This window comes from Cavia porcellus, unplaced genomic scaffold (assembly GCF_034190915.1).
Source record: "Cavia porcellus strain 051 isolate PalLab524CR breed Dunkin Hartley unplaced genomic scaffold, mCavPor4.1 scaffold_13, whole genome shotgun sequence".
NCBI lineage: Eukaryota > Metazoa > Chordata > Mammalia > Rodentia > Caviidae > Cavia > Cavia porcellus.
In genome coordinates, this window is record NW_026947496.1 from 11,082,090 (window position 1) to 11,099,220 (window position 17,131).

Below are 17,131 nucleotides of genomic sequence, written 5' to 3' on the forward strand. Positions count from 1 at the left end.
TCTATTTATCTAGAAATGTCTCAAGCTTATCTATCTTTATGGCAGAGTGGCATTCCATTGTATAGGAAAAGTCACTTCTTTATCCTCTCATTGGACATTTGGGCTGTTTCCAAGATTTGGCTATTACAAACTGTGCCATTGTAAACAGTTGTGTGCACATTACAGTATGGTGCTTTTAATTCTTTCGGGAAGATACTCAGAAGGGGAATAGCTGGGTTAAATGGAAACTATAGTTTTATTTTTCTTTGAGGAATCTCCACACTGATTTCCACAGTGGTTGCAACAGTCTACACTCTCACTAATATTTGAGGAGGGCTCCTTTTCCCCTACAGCCCCACCAGCATTTGTTATTGGTTGATTACTTGATAACAGCCATTCTTTCTGGAGTGAGGTGGAATCTCAGTGTTTTAATTTGCATCTCTCAAATGACCGGTGATGTTGAACCCTTTTTCATGTGTTTATTTGCCATTTCTACTTCTTCATCTGAGAAGTAACTAATTCATTTATAAACAGATGCCTGTTTTTGGATTGGGTCTTTAAATTTTGGAGGTCAGATTTTTTTGAGTTCTTTATCTATTGTAGATGATATATATACATATCTGAGGAACAGCTGGCAGAAATTTTTTCCCACACTATGAATTCTCTTTACTCTGTTGGTTTCTCTTGCTGTGCAAAAGCGTCTTAAGAAGATGAGATGCTAGTTGTTGATTCTGTGTGATAGTTCTTGGGTGATTGGGGTTTTCTTAAAGTCTTTGTCTACACCAGTGTCTTCAAGAGTTCTACCTATTCTATGTTCCAGCAGGTTTAGTGTTTCTGTCTTAATATTTAGATCTTTGAAAAAGTACTTCAATTTTAGTTTAGTGCATGGTGAAAGACCTGGGTGTAGTTTTTCTCCTCCGCATGTGGAGAGCCAGTTTTTCCAATTAAAAATGCTATCTTTCTTCTGGTGGAGGTATTTGGCCCCTTTGTCAAAGATAAGGTGGCTGAATGTTTGGACTCATTTCTGCATCTTCTAATCTATTCCATTGATTGTTGGATTTTTTTTTCTGATAACATGCTGTTTTTTTTTTTTTTTTTTTAGTCACAGCAGCTTTGTAGTATAATATCAAATCAGGGTTTGTGATGCCTTCTGCCTTGCCTTTGTTTCCCAGAATTGCTTTTGCTATTTTAGGTCTCTTCTGGTTCCGTGTGAATTTTGGAATTATTGTTTTCTCTAATTCTGTGAGATATGTTATTGGCATTTTCATAAGGATTGCATTAAATCTGTATGACAATTTTGAAACTGTGTCCATTTTTACTATATTGGTTCTTCCTACCCAAGAAGGGATAGCTTTCTTTTTTTTGATAACCTCCTTGATCTCCTTTTTCAAAGTACTGTTATTTGCAATGTAAAGGTCTTTTACTTCCTTTGTTAGACTGATTCCTAGTTATTTCATTTTGTTGAATGCTATTGTGAAGATGTTGTTTGCCTAACTTCTCTTTCAGTGAATTAGTTATTTTTGTACAAGAATGCTATTGATTTTTCAGCAGATCTATGAAGCATGTACAACAGCCAGAGCTTATACCTTCACTTGATTTTGGACTAGTTGTCAGTAAATCTTGCTTTTGAAGATATGAAGACCATTTCAGGAGCATTTTAAAGATACACAGTACTTCTTGCCTCTTTTCTGCACAATATTTTTATTTAGATGAAGTAATATTTTGACTTAAGTGGTTAATTAAAATGAAATTTCCAGATGAAGCAGTATTTGTAATAAAAGTGATACTGGGGAATCTAGATAATAAAAAAAGATTATCTAACAGTGCATATAGCCTCTTCAGGTATGATTATATCCTATTTGCAATTCAAGTTACAGAGATAGATTTGGGGGGGGGGCATAAACAGAGTAGGAAAAATTCTGGGTATCTCCTCAAGTTCAAGGCTGTACTGAGTAACCCTGGACAGTTTGAGAACCAGTTTGAGCACCTTGAGCGTTGTGAATTACTGGTTTGCAGCCAGTGCTTCTGGGTCTGGCTGCACAGTAGGATCCTCACTGGCTTATACAATTCCTCTCCCCTCCTCCACCAAACAGCATTCTGTGGAGGCAGCGCCTGGAGGACATGTTTGTGAACTACCCAGGTAGTTCTGTTCAGCCAGAATTGAGAGCTGCTGGTCCTCCTGCCTCCTCACTGATAAAGATCATAGTAAGTGCTGGTATCTAGACTTGCTGTCTTGCAAGACTGGCCTTATTCAGCCTTTGAGGGAAAACATTGTCTTTTCCCCTCAGTAGATGACAGCCCAGTACCTCTTTTAAGTGCACAGTGAATATTTTTGCAAATCACTTTCCTTCCTTTGGACATGCAGAAGGACTTAACAGTGGTCTGATTTACAATTGTTTAATTCTGTGGTGGTGCAAATATAGTAGTTACTGAGTTGAAATCTGCCATGAGATTTGAATTTAGAGTTCTTCCCAGGCTAGAGTTGTGTTCTCATCCTCTTTGGGGATGCTGGGGAGCATTGGTGCGTAATGACCAGGAGAGACAAGCAACACTCGCGGGGATGCCCATTGCAGGCTGTGATGCTCTGTGAGGTTAGATACATTCTTAGATTGCCATATTTTCACCTTTGATAGCTTTATTGGACTGTAAGTCCATTGTGGGACAAGGAACAATACTACAGAATATAAGCTGCTTTTTAATTCAATAAAAAGTCAGACATGAAAAGTCCAAAGTAGGCTGATACGAGGCGGTACGTAAGAGGCTCCGTGCAGGGAGTGAAATACTCAGAGGAGGAGATGGTGGCTGACCCCACGCGTCACTGTGGAGGGCCCAGCTAGGCTCCTCTAGGCCTATGTTTTCCCGGCTCTGTAAATCAGGCAGCACAGAGACCTGTACATGTGACTATTACACCTCAAAATAAAGTCACCTGTGCCTCAAGGCAGGCACAGTGTCCTCCCGAGCCAATCTCAGAACATTGCCTATTAGGAGAAGAAATTTTTGCTCTTGTGGTATTTAAGCCTCATTCAGGTAGATGTTGCTCTGTAACTAACATCCCCGATCTGTCATTCCTGGATTATATATGGTCGAGGAGAAGCAGGATAAGTGAGAAGTGTAATTTAGTGTTACTCAGAGCTTTTGCTTCTGCAGACAGGCAGTTACAGGATTTTCTTCAGATTAATTGTGCTTGTGATGTATAGGTATTTGGCTTTTTGAAAAATTTAAACCAAAGCATTAGAGTAGCAACTCAGAATTACAAAATGGCTGACTTAAAAACAAACTAAATTGACCCAAGAGGTTTTTGAATGGCTGTATTTTTATTACCTTTTGGAGGAATGAAAATAGATACCAGTTCCAAATGGGTAGTTGTGGATTTTATAAAAAAAAGTTACAATGACATAAACCTATTGACCTGAAGGTACATGTTCAGAAACAAAGAAAAAGGTTAAAAGTTGTCACAGTTAAGGAACACCAACTTCCAAATGTGTTATACATTTGTTCTTAAAGAGATCATTTTCTCAATCTCTGTAGGCTGTAAGGATAGTGAAAATACCCTGAAATCTATTTTTATGTAATAGTGTATTATCATAAAACACCAGATTTAGGGGGAATATAGTTAAGATTTAAAAGATACTTGTGAAATTTGCTTTTTTTTTGTTGAATCTTTATTGGAATTCGTAACATGAAAGAACATTGGCTTTTTACTTGCACAGCATTATTCAATTTTTTCCCAATAAAAGCTTAACTCCATATTCTCAATTTTCACACCTCTCATTTTAAAGACTCTTTATTATGCTCAGTTTGTTTTGGATATCTCAGCTTTATAAATGAAAAAAGTGTTGAACAGAAGTTCTTATGACTTGGTATCTTAAACCTTGCTGTTTGCTGTAGAGTTCTAATCTTTAAAAATATTTTTTCTTTACAGTTATGTTTTATCTGTAGTTGATCTGAATCCTAACCTCAAAATAGTCAATTGTTTTTCAATTGAAATTTTTAATTATAAACTGATCTTGAGATGTGGAAGGGCTGCACATATTCCTGAAAAATCAGAAATGAGTCCCCAGTTTGTCTCATCTGTGACAGGATTATCTTCTCCTGCTTTACTTCCTTCAGTCTAAAATGGAACTGAAATAGTCTGTTCTTTCTGTATCTCTAAGGACATTGTAAAGATTAAGAACTTATTCTCATTACTCTGATTTTCTGAAATAAGCTTAGGAAGGGCTTAGTATTTGTTGCCTTAGGGCTGTAGTCTGATATTTTACTCAGAATGTCCTGTTAATGATATTTTATTTGCAAGAAGCTTAATTTTACTTGCTGAAATATGTTTGGGCAGAATGTCTTTACCCAGTGGGTGATCTGCTGTGTAAATTTAGAGTGCGTTACTTAACATTATCTTTTATAATTATATAACCTCAGTGGGTTTGTCTGTTTTAGTTATCATTGGTCTTCATTAAAGCCAAAAAACCCCCAAAACTTGCCTGATACAAATAGCATAATTTTCACATTTGACTCAGTTAATTTGATAAGAGATGGAGCATTTTTTCCCAACAGCAAAGGCAGTTCTGACTTGCTCTCTCTGAAGGAATCCTGCGGGAAAGGAAGTGCCTGCAGGGCTGGGCTCCTTCTGAGGACAGAAAGATAGATGGCCTCTTCCAGTCCTCCGCAGGAAGTCCTGTGTGTAGATGAGGACAAATGGCCGAAGTGCACCTTGTGACCCTGCTGCCTGAGCTCCGCTCAGAGGTCTGAGGCTGTGTTCTGGAGACGTGGTGTGCAGGTCGTGGAGAGGAAACTGAGCTGAGATTGGTGGCCTGGAACTGACCCAGTAAGCGACCTGTTAAAGAAAACTAAGTTGAAAAGGCAACGAGAAAAGATTAAAAGACAATAGAATGACAAGTGTATGTAACAGGAGTCGAGGGAGGTGTTGGGTTTGTTATCTGCTGTATTTCTTTGTATAATGAAATTAAATTAGACGTGTAAAATATATAGCTGGTGAAAGAAGAGAGTTGATCATGTGAGTTCCAGTTCAAGTGTAAAGGCCTGAGAAGCAGGGAAAAATGCAGCGTAAGTTCTAGTCCAAGTCCAAAGGCCCGGCTCCAAGACAGCAAGCCGGGTGAATTCCGCCCTCACTCTGTGAATTAGGTGGGGAACACCAGCCTCAGTGCAGTACACTGACTGAAATGCTAATCTCATCAGGAGTGCCTTCATCATCGTTCCCAGAGGAATGTTTCCCCCACTGTCTGGGCACCCCAGGCGCAGTCCCTGACATGTAAATTTAGCCGTAGTGCTGGGCAGAGGCATGTGAGATGCGGTGAAGTGTGCTCCCTGGAGTGCCCTCTCCATCCCCCTTGAGGCCTGGAGCTGTTTTTAGTCCCCTCCCTGGGAGCTGACTGTGGGCTGTGACATTGTGTGGGGTCCTCCACATAGCAACCAGCTGCATTTCCTGGGAAGGGGTCATCTACTCGGTTTGGTGCCAGTCCCAGGAGCTGGAATTTGGGCATGAAGTCTGTGTAGGTTGTTTGCCTTTGGAGTAAATGAGGACAGTGCACTCAAATGGAAACAGCTCAACCTGTGATGAAAATCTCTCCATTACCAACCCTGGCATTGGGGGCATAGAGAAATAAGGCTGGTTAAGATTCACAGCAATGCAGAAACTCATTTAAACATTTCTTTTCTCTGCTAAGAAGTAACAAAATGAGTAGCTCTTGCTTTACTTCATACCCTGAAGTCAGTGCTTCAGGAAATGAAATTGCAGAAAAGGGAGGTGATTTAGAGGAAGAAGGGTTACTAGTTACTACATGGACCGTTGTCCGTCTTTCCATTTCGAATAGATTTGGGCATCTGTTAAATAGGTTGCTTGGTGTTCGAGTTTAATGAGGCAGCTACCGTGTGTGCTAAACTCAGTTTCCAGTACGTGCTTAGCCCCTCCCGCCTGAGTGCATTGGTACCTCAGCTCCCTTTAGCTGGAAACACTATTTCTGTCTTTGCATGACTTATCTTTTTAATCTCGGTTTAAACATTAGTTCCTCAGTCAAGCATCACCAGTTATATTTATCTAAAACTAAGGCCTCTGTACCTATTCTTAAGGTTTCTAATGATCTCTTATGGGAATTGTTAGTTTCCTTTGCTGTCCCATGTCTGCAACCAGCATAGTATCCATCACATAACAGCTTAGCGGACACTCAAATGAATGAAAGTGCTGTGATCACTTCCAAAACAGAGTGCCAAAAGCACCTCTGACTGTGGGGCAGTTTGGTGCTGGGAGCATTTTATATCTGCACCATCCAGTGTGGCAACCCACATTTGACTCTTGGGTACTTGAAATGTGGCTAGTGCCACAGAGGAACGGAGTTTTACATTTAGCTTAAATTTAAATTTAAAGAGGCCATGTGGCCAGTGGCCTACCATTTTAGAACATGTTTGGGAATGACTTTATTGATTTGTGATGAATAAATTGACTCTGTATCCTTAAGCACAGATAACTTCTGGAGCTGAAAAAGGCCATCAAAATGTAGTACCGTGTATATAGTTCACTGGGGATGCTTTATGGTTTATCTGAGAAGTAACAGGTTTAGAAAATCTTTGTCACTAACAATCTGAGGTTAGCAGACTGCATTTTCCTCCCATTCTTTTTTATTTTAAAGTTGCAGTGTAACAGTTTGGGCTTAAGTTTTAGGGGTGGCTCATTAGGGAGTAAGAATTGGTTTCACTTCACATTCAAGCCTTCCGGTTTCCATTGCATGTCTAATTGCTGTCAGCAGGTATTTGTATAATACAAGCTACCTTGCGGACTGCTGCCTAGCGTGGCTTGGTCCTGGAGCATAGGATTTAAAAAATAACTGTCAGATTAAACTTGGATAATGTATTAGCACTTTCCAAGTGAAGGTAAGATTTTATAAGGAATTTACAGAATAAACTTAAAAATTAATATGTGAGAACCATCAAAATTAAACTGCTGATGTTTTATGTTATATTATTAAAGACTCAAAATTAGAAATAAAAGGAAGGTATAGTTGTGATTTTACTGTATTAAAAACAATGTTTCAAAGATGTGCTTTACAATGGATGTTTAAATTGAAGAATGTATAGCATGAAGTTAACTATTTTTATGAGTAGAGTTTAGTGGCCTTATACATGTTCATGTTGTACCATGACTACTGTTTGTTCTCCAGAATTTTAACACATCAGTCTGAAAGTCTTCACCCTATGGTATTAAAAAATTTCTCATTTTTCCTATTTGATAACCTCTGTTCCATATGCAGTTTGAATTTGATGATGGATTGATAGATTCCTGTTCATAGTCATTGTCTAAAACAATATATGTGTCCACAGGGATCACCTCTTTTAAAAATGACTGTAGATAACTAAATGCATAATTGTTTTACATTGGGAAAGGGTAGATACCATCCAATTTGGTCACCACTCCTGGCCGTCATTAACCTTCCATACGTGTCCCAAGACTCTCATTTAAGAAGACAGTAATTCTAGAAAATTACCTGTAAGTGACAGGTGCTAAGATTGACTGTCTTGCATATGTGCTTGGTATTCCAAAAGCAAAACGAATTAGTAATTGTTTTTAATATGTCCTAATTTATCAGTATAATATCCCTGTGGATATTGGGCAACTGTACAAAATCAGTGCATTTAAACTAATGAATTCCAGATAGCTTTTTAATCATTTAAAAAGCAAAAAGAATTTTGGGGATTTGAAAGAAAGTGTTCCTTCGCTGGATCTGGATGGTCTCCTCTGCTCATTTGCTGGGGAACAGAGCAGGAGACCCGGTCCTGGGGTGAGAGACTTACCCTTGGCATGGGTGGGCAGCTATTCTAAGGGCTATAGAAACACACAGTCCATGACATAGGGAGGAGGGCGTGACCAGTCCTGGACAGGTGTTAGGGAAATGTTCCTACAGAATGTGGCATTTGGAGTGCATGCTGGAGGCTCCTGACTATTTTAATTAGTTCATGTGTGAAGGGACAGGCAGTCTTGATGGCGGAGACCACTGCAGTTTGGACTTGGGGCTGCTACTGTTCCCTTCATCTGGAGTGTGCGATGCTGTCCCTGGGAGACGCAGGGACCAGGACTCATGAGGAGCACTTTGTGAGGCCACGTGGAACCCTGACCTTTGGAAGCTTAGTGACCTTGTGCTTAGGAACATCAGTCTGCGGGCGTATATGAGTGAATCAGAGGAGGTAATTATTTTAAAGCACAGTGGTTAATGTCTCTGTGTTTATAAGGAAGATGTTGAATGTCTCCACATCAGTTGCAGTGAATGGAACAGAGGACTAAAATGACTGTGGAATTATAAAGATAGGCATCGTACCAAGTGTCCCATGTAGAGAATCTGGAAAGCGTGGAGTCAGGATGACAATAATGTCATTAGGTCATGAACCATGTAGCATTAGTGGCATTATACATTGTTGTACCATTACTACTGTTTGTTCTCCAGAATTTTAACACGTCAGTCTGAAAGTCTTCACCTTATGGTATTAAAAAATTTCTCATTTTTCCTATTTGATAACGTCTGTTCCATATGCAGTTTGAATTTGCATATGTAAATACATGTGTATATGCTGAGACCTGAGTATATGGTATTGGTCTGCGTGTCCCCCAGGCGTGAGTATCCAGTAGGTTCTCCTGTAATATTTCCTGTTTCTTTTGTGCCTTCTTTCTTCCCCCAATCTCCTTTGTTCCCAGAACTGCCCTTATGTTTCAGGGAATGTCACTGCGCCCAGGATATTCCTTCCCATTGCTCATTGGCAGTGTCACAGGGATGATAGGGTGTGAAGACTGTCTCTTCTGGGTCTTACTTTCCAATTTAGCAGAAATAATGGAAGTAGTTTTTAAAAATGTAACAAAATATTAATACAGTATTTTGATGTTATTTATTTATTTATTTTTTCGTACTAGGGATTGAACTCACGAGCTCCCGCTTGCCAAGCAGACGCTTATGCCACTGTGCTAAATCGCTGACCTCTGATGTTACTTTTAGTATACACATGAGTAAATTCCAGAGTTAAGCTGGATATTGGGGTACACACTGTGATGTCAGTTATACAGGAGGTTGAGGCAGGAGGATTACAAATTGAAATCTAGCTTAGGCAACTCAGACCTTGTCTCAAAATGGAACAAAAGGATCTGGGGCTATAGCTCAGCAGTAGAGTACTTGCCTAGCATGCGTGAGGCCCTGCGTTCAATGCCCACTGTTGGAGGGGGGTGAGTGGGGGATTTCTAGAGTTAAACGAAAACTAGAGAGATTCAGTCTGAATTTTGTAACTTTTGTAACTCAGTTTTGTAACTGTGTGTTCTGTCATGTCTAGTACTGCTTTAAAGACTGGAAACAATAGAACGACTTAGATATTTAACAAGTCAAATACTTGTGTGAATTCTTAATTAGAGAAAAGCCAAAATAGAACTGCTCCTCTTCTGTTGCCAGACAATAGAAAGTATAAAATTTTCAGGATTGCTATTGAATATTGGTAGTTTTATGTGTGAAATTGTTTTTTTATATGAAATTATTTTAAAAAGAAGAAGAAGTAGATTTCTGTGTGTTACATTCCTAAAACTCCTGTAAAGTTGGCTTTGGGTATATTTTTTATTATGTGTGAGAATCTGGAGCTGTCCGTAGAAATCCTAGGGTCAGATTGTTTTCTTTTAACATCCATTTACTACTTGACCTGCTGGCTATTATGTAATGTTTCGGGGTGAGCATTAATACTTGAGTTTATGTTTTCTCATTCAGAGATTTCTCTGATTAAAGAAAGCACATTCTGTACAATACTGTGGACATAAACTGATTTCCTGCTGATTGCCTTTGACTTACTACTTGGATTGCCAATTCTCTGGAACAAAAGGTCATCAAATAATTTGAATGTTTATATTGACAATTTAAATGTATAATATATACATTTGTGATTTTTAAGATTTAAAACCAAGGCAGCTTAGGTGAAATTCTACAGGAGCTTTTCAACTGGCAAGTGCCTACATGGACTATAGCTCAGTTTTTCTACTTGAACTACTGAAATTGTAAGTTAACCTTCTGTTTTTATGACTTATGACTGGTTGATATCAGTGAGGTCTATCTTGATAATATCCCTCTTTTAATCATTGGGTAGCTTGGAACAATCACAACATAAGAATCCACGTTCTTTTTGACTTTCATAGATTTCAGAGTAGGTATATAATTTCAGATATTGGTATGATGTGTCCTCACCATTAGGAAAAAGCCTTTTCCTGGCAAGTGCCTAGTTATTTTGGTTAGTCATTCTTACTGGTGTGATCTGATATAAGAAATTTGGTTTCACCAAGGTGAGCAGTCTACTGTCTCTCTTTGAGTCCTTTGTTTATTAGGATTTTAGATGCTGCTTTTGAAGAAGTTGAACATCTTCTAATCTTTGTTCACAAATCCAGTTCTGCCTGAAGCTCTTCTTTGAAGACAGAGTGGCAAAGAGTATGGCAGGAAGTGAATGCTGAGACCTAGGAAACTGGGGTGATGCCAACTCCCCAGGCTATTTCTTTATAAATTTTTTTTTTTTTTTTTTTGGTACTGGGGATTGAACTCATGACTTGCAAGGCAGGCGCTTGCAAGGGGCTTGCAAGGCAGGCGCTTATGCCGCTGAACTAAATCCCCGGCTTGCCAGATTATTTCATTTGGGAAGAAAAACAAGCTCCTTTGTCTTTTATAATTTCTAGGAAAATAAAGTTGGAGATCTGCCTTATGAAAAATAACAATTTTTCTTTCTGGTACTGCTGATGGGGTAGAGATTTACCATTTTTACTTTTAGAATTAAATATTTGATGTACTTGAAAAATAAGTTTTTATATGAATACTTATTTATTTTACAGGTGGTTGTTGGTAGCATTTACTCAGAGAGTAAATGAACATGATGGTAATAGATTTTGGATGTTAAGATGGCCGAGGAACACATGCACAGAGAGAGAGAGAGAGAGAGAGAGAGAGAGAGAGAGAGAGAGAGAGAGACACTAAGAAAAAGATATATGTGTCTTTCCTCCATAGAATAAATAGTCTAGTTAGAGAGATTTGTAAGCAACAACTATAAAAAATCTGTAATACAGATGATCAGTATGAGAGGACGAAATACCAGGACCTATGAGAGCAGAAACAAGGGTTCCCCAACCCAGACAGTAAGTCAAAAATGTTTTTCAGGAGGCTGCCATGATGAGCAGGAGTTAATCAGGTGAAAGGGTTGGGAGAGCTTTTCTTGGCTGAGGAAGCTACATTATTAGCACAGCTGTGTGCTGCTACATGGCTGATGTTTGAGGAGAGGTATTTATGGCAGAGGAATAGGCTTATCAAATATTTAGGAAATAAATTATGAAGGCAAAACACTGTAGATTTTTCGAGGGAGTTTTTAGTAACAAAGTGCCATTGTGAGACATCATTTTGTCAGCCCGCGTTGCCGTGAAAGGTACATGTGTCGGATGCCAGTAGAGCACTGAATTTGTGGTAGGTACTGGTAGGTGAGAAGTGATGCAGGTCTGAACTAGGGACAGGGAGGAGATGACAGTACACACACATCCCGGAGAGACGTGGCTTTAGGAGCCACAAGGCCTGGCCACTGACTGGACATGAGGGATAAGAGAGGAGGAAGACAAGGAATGCCTCCTAGACTTCATGCTGGAGTAATCAGGTGGCGGTTGATAATAGATTTGGGATGTTAAGATGACCGAGGAACACCATGAAGAGGAGTCCTGCCAACACCGATGCGTGTGTGGACTGAGATTCCTAGGGACTCTAGACGGGTAGAGACGGAGACGTTACGTTAACATGCAGTCAGCAGCTGAAGCAATTGTGTGTGTAGATGGGACCAGAGAGGGTGTGAGAAGACGCAAAGACAGCACAGCCAAACTCTGGGCTCACTGACTGATCGACTGATCAGGGATTTGAGTCCTTGAAGGAGACAGTTGGAGAGGTGACAAGGAGGCAGCAGGAGGGGCCATTAAACACTGAGAGAAGGCACAGTTTCCAAGGGGATGTGACTGCAAGTGCCACGTGGTGCAGCGTGCTCAGTAAGTCACGCTCTGAGTCTTTTGGACTGAGACCACATAGGAGCCCTCCTGGGCTACTACAGGAAATCGCTGCAGTCAGGAAGTGGGCTGGAACCCAGCATTCTCTGGGCTTGCAGGTAGATGGTTCAGAAGTTGAAGACAAGAAATGTCTAATGTTTAAATCTCTGCCCTTGGGGAAGAGAGCTAAGGCTGTGAAGGAGCCACTGTGGCTGGATGGGGTCGTAGGGGAATGGTGGCTCTGGTTTTGGTGAGAGGGAGCTGGGTGTGTGCATGTGTGGAGTTGCTGAGCCGGGAGATGTGGCCTAGGCAAGAAGAAAGCTTTAAAGTGGCACAGGACGAAGCCGGAAGGTGGATGCCAGTGTGGTTAACGTTGGAGAGGAAGATGGGATGGAAGAGAAAGGTAAGTGATTTAAACCCAAACTGGGCCCTGTGATTTCTATGGTAAAGAGACTAGGTTTACTGTATAGAAGCTTAGATTATCTATCTCTTCAAAATCCAGTAGAGGAAAAGCTTTTATTTAATGGTATGATGAGTATTCACTTTTATTTAAAGAATCCTGGAAGAAGACAAAATACAAACTCTGTACTATTTTTTTTTTTTTATCCATCAGAGGATTTGCTCAAATTATATTCCCATCACTGGCATTTTAGAGCTGGAGCAAAACAGAGCTGTTGCAACATGAATTTTTAGTGCCAATTTTGACCACAGAGAAGTGGCTGTGAAGGCTGAAGGTCAAGAGTTTGATTGATTGGGTGATTAAAATTCCTTTTAAAACAAATTAGAAGTGGCAGGTTTGCCACAGGTGAGAAGTACTACAAGGAAATGAATCTCATTAGTATATAAAACTTCCTGAATCATCAGAAAAGTTTAATACACATACACACACGCACACACACAGCAATGACCTGCATAGCAATTCTGAGTTCATATTTTACCAGCCAGTATGTAGCATGATGTTTGTGTACACTTATAAATGATACACAGGTACTACATTCAGTATGGTTTTAATTTACAGACTGGCACCCTGAGTGCTTGAGTTTATTGCCGTAGTATTTGGGGATCCCCTAGGGGATCCCATTTGGGATCAGGCACCTGAGTTTGGGGGTCCTGATTTAGCCACTGGGAGGGACACGAAGAAGGCCAGTCCAGTGACTGGGAAGGAAAGGAGGGAGGACGAAGAACAGAGGAGAGAGCGTGGGTGTGTGTGTCTTTGGGTTTTGCTGGGTTGAGCCAGGCAGTGGTCTGTAAAGAGAAATGTTTCTTAGGGCCCTAATGCTGCCTGCCAGACCCCAATTTGTGTACTTTGGTGTATAGCACATCCTTACAGTAACCTCGGCAAGGTAAACCGGGAACTCACTCACATTTCAGAGTAAGAAGTGAAAGGAGCTAAGAAGCTAAACTGAGAAGGACCTAAAAAAGTAAGGAAAGACTGTGCTGATGCTCATGACGACCACTATGAGATGTGAAAATTGCTTCAATCTAATGTATGTTTTCTAGTTTTTAAATTTTATTTAATTTTAGAGTTTAGATTCTTAAATGTTTGAGTAAAAAAGCTTGAATTTGTTGTGAAGTGGTTACATAGGGGCTAGTTGAACCCTACTTTTATGTATACTTGGAAACCATAGTAAAATGTTTTAAGAAAGTATCAAAGAGAAGTAAAATGGTTTTTCTTGTGATAAAAAGTGGAAGAATATTTATGAATGGAGGAGGGACTTTCTTTTCTCCTCCCTATTATCAGTTTCCCAAGATAGCCTTTATTTGTGAACCTGATTTTGAGTCAAAGTTATTAATAAGCCCTTTAGAAGGGAAGGCAGTGAAATGAGTTGTTTCTATGCACTAGCATAAGCTTTAGGTAAGGTGTGAAAGTTCACTTCTGAAATTAGGTGGCATTTCTTATTTAACTGGTAGTTTATTTCAGTAAAACAGATTTATGCTACAAAAAGGTTCCCATCTGGAAATTTCTCCTTGTAGAAGCTCTGAGGGTTGAGGATCCAAGTTGGCCCTGAACACCGTTAGCCTGAGAACTCTGTAGTTTGGACTGAGAGCTGCAAGGGCAGTGCTGACGTTTACCTGTGATGTGCCAGGCACGCATCATGTGCTTCCCACGGGCTTAACCCCTGCCACTCTGTGGGTTGGGTACTGTTCTTCATTACCTCCAAATTACATTTTAATGTTTTTATTGTGCTAAAATGTACATGACATAAAAATCACTGCATGGATTGTGCGAGTGTGGTTTATTGGGATGAGCTGTATCACGTGCAGCCCTCACCAGCGTCGTCTTTAGAACTCTCCACCTTTCCCCGCTGCAGCTCCTTACCTGCTGAACGCCAGCTCTCCATTCTTTCAGCCCCCACCCCGGCAGCCCCGTTCTACTTTCCATCTCTGTAAATGTATCTACTGTCATACGCTGTCATACGCTGTTGTCTATATGGCATCACACGGTGTTTGTGTTTCACTTGGCACCGTGTCCTGAAGATTCGTCCATGTTGTTGTAGTTCCCCTTATTTGTAAGGCTGAAGAGCATTGTGTTGTGTGTATTTACCACTTATTTGCTTATTCATGTGTCAGTGGACTTGGGTTGTTTGTACTTCAAGATTATTGTGGATAATGCAGCTGTGAGCATGGGTACATGTATGTCTGGTCAAGTGCTTGTGGGTGTAAACCCCTTCTGGAACTGCTGGGTGACAGGGTAATCCTGTGTTTAATTTTTTAGGAGCCTGCACACTTTTCCACAGCAGCTGCAACATTTTGCCTTCCCACTAGTAGTGCAGCAGGTTCCACTTTCTTCTCCCAGGAGGTAGGTTCTCTGCTTCATCTTTCGGTGTTGAAATGAGGTTGGGCACAGAAGGAGGTCAGGGGCACTTCGCATAGGTGAGGCAAGCTCACATGTGCAGATCCAAATTGGACTTTACCAGCCTGATTCCAGTACTTACTTTTATGGCATATGAAGTACACAGAGCAGAGCCTACTTCTAGGGTTGACTTTGGAAAGTATCATTAAAGTTAGCCTGCTTTTTTTAAATTAAATAAGCACTTGTTAAAAATATTAATCTTTAAACATCTCTATACAGCTTCTTCCTGTCTTTCCAAATTCACATTTAAAATATTTCTGTTATTTAAAACAATATTTTTAAAAATGTGTAACTTTTGGGGTAAAATTTTGCCTTTAAACTTTAAACAAATATGCATTGATTGCAGTGGAGCTGTAAAATACATTCTGCTGTATCCATCCCCATCAGAAATCTACTTTCAAAACTTTTATTATTATTATTTTGAAGGTAATGAGATACAACAGAACAAGACAGAATAAAGCCTATTGAGACAGTGCAGTGAAATTGTATAGAACGTCACAACAGGTTACCAGGATAACAGTTATAGGTGCCTTAGTATATCTCATTACCTTCACAGTAGTTGTTCTTTCAATCAGGTATGGCAAAATCAAACAAAATACAGAACTCATCAAAACAGAATATTGAATAGAGCAATACAATTAATCAGAGCAAAGCAAAACAGTGATAACAATATTTGCCTTCAAAGAGATGGAAGAAGGAAATCCCCCATATTTGCTATATTGCATATGGTCAACCTCCCAAGAGATGCTCAGACCTCTGGCTCCCATTTGCTAACAGCGGGGAGGGGATGAGATGTTTGATTCTCAGCCCGCATACCAGGAATGCTGGCTGGCTGGTTGCTTGGTTTCCCAGCACCCTAAGTTTCAACATGGCACAGACCTTGGGAGATGCTGGGTGGTTCTTCCCCTGGATGGCTGCCGCAGAAATCTACTTTCAAAGAAAACCAAGAAAAATGATCTAAAGCCAGGTTTCAGTTGGGGAAGCCTGGAACATAGCCATGGTAAACACTGTGTAATTCTTTTTATTCAGATAAAGTGAATATCACAGAAGAAAACAGCCAGGAAGCTTACTCATTCATTTCTTTGCACCATATTTTGTTAAGAAAGTGTTCTTTCTCCTGAGAAGGGGCATTAAGGAGTTACGTGATATTCTGAAAATCATGCCATCCCTAGGTGGTGTTGTCTGTTAGTTAACGTACCTGTCACTGGGACAAAATACCGGATTCACACAACTTAAAGGAAGAGAGGTTTATTTGACCCACAGAGGGTTCAGTCCATGGTCACCAGCACTGAGGCAGAATGGGATGGTGGAAGGGCATGGCAGGGCAAAGCTGCGTAACACAGGGCAGCCAGGAAACAGAGAGTGGACCGGAACCAGAGAAAGTAGAAGGGAACAGGATAAGAACACTGCCTTCCAGGTCACAACCTAGTGACCTATTGTCGTAACCCAAATATTGAATATTGTATTCCAAGTATTGTGACCCCTTTCCTAACCTTCCTCACAATTTGGAAATTTATATTTGTAATCCCATTGAAACATTATTGGAATCTTGGCAAGTTAATTCCAATCTACCATCTCCAATGCAACCCTTGCCGAGAGTAAAGACACCAAGATATATTCAAACTTAAGTGCAGCTTAGGGGTCCTAAGCCTGATCCAAGTGAGGATATACAGACAAAGGCCTTGAGCCAAGGCCTCTCCTAGAGTTCATTATTTTATGAAGAAGGAAGTGGTTTGAGGATTAGCGACAGGGAAGATGGTGGGAACTACATGAGCTGGTTATCCAGGTAGGGTTATTCAGATAGGGAGAAAAGCATCTTTGTAATATGCAAAGAGCTATGCAGAAAGAAGTGCAGTCTAGCTATGCAGTCTGCATAACTAGACTGGGATAGCATTTGAATGAACTAGGGAGGCCACTGCTTCAGTTTCTGATACGTTAACTTTTGTGCCCTTAGTAGTCATAGCCACTGTGCCCAGCTGACTTCCTGGAGCTGAATGGCTCTGGCATCCTACTGTGCTTCAATCTTTTTCAGAGAGCACCATGCCAGGAAACAGGCAACTGTCAAGTTGTCCTCTGGGATTACGTACCAGTCCCTCAGCTATCCTTATTTGCGTCACTTAGAGCCAGTTGAAGGGAGAAGGGACATATCAGTATATAGAATTTCACTAATGTTGTAGCAGTTGTTCTGCATTCAAGGAGAGGTGCTCAGATTGTCTCCTACAATCCACCTCTTCCAGCCAGGCCCCATTTCCTAACTGTACATTCAGCAAGGTATC

At 40.3% G+C, this 17,131-nt stretch overlaps 1 protein-coding gene across 8 annotated transcripts in view; it reads left to right on the top strand.

Moving 5' to 3' along the window:
- Window positions 1–17,131, top strand: part of Fars2 (phenylalanyl-tRNA synthetase 2, mitochondrial) — a 453,335-nt gene that overhangs the window by 15,438 nt on the left and 420,766 nt on the right. The window contains exons 1-2 of one of the 8 annotated variants that reach the window (XM_063259822.1): window positions 10,985–12,404; window positions 14,718–14,801. The exons of 3 other annotated variants lie outside the window; for them this stretch is intronic. In XM_063259822.1, coding sequence (XP_063115892.1) covers window positions 12,234–12,404; window positions 14,718–14,801 — 255 coding nt within the window. In that variant the 5' untranslated portion in view covers window positions 10,985–12,233. Of the gene's footprint in view, window positions 1–10,984; window positions 12,405–14,717; window positions 14,802–17,131 lie in introns of those variants that run through there. 4 more of the 8 variants (XM_063259823.1, XM_013151332.3, XM_063259825.1 and 1 more) reach the window with 4 other exon arrangements.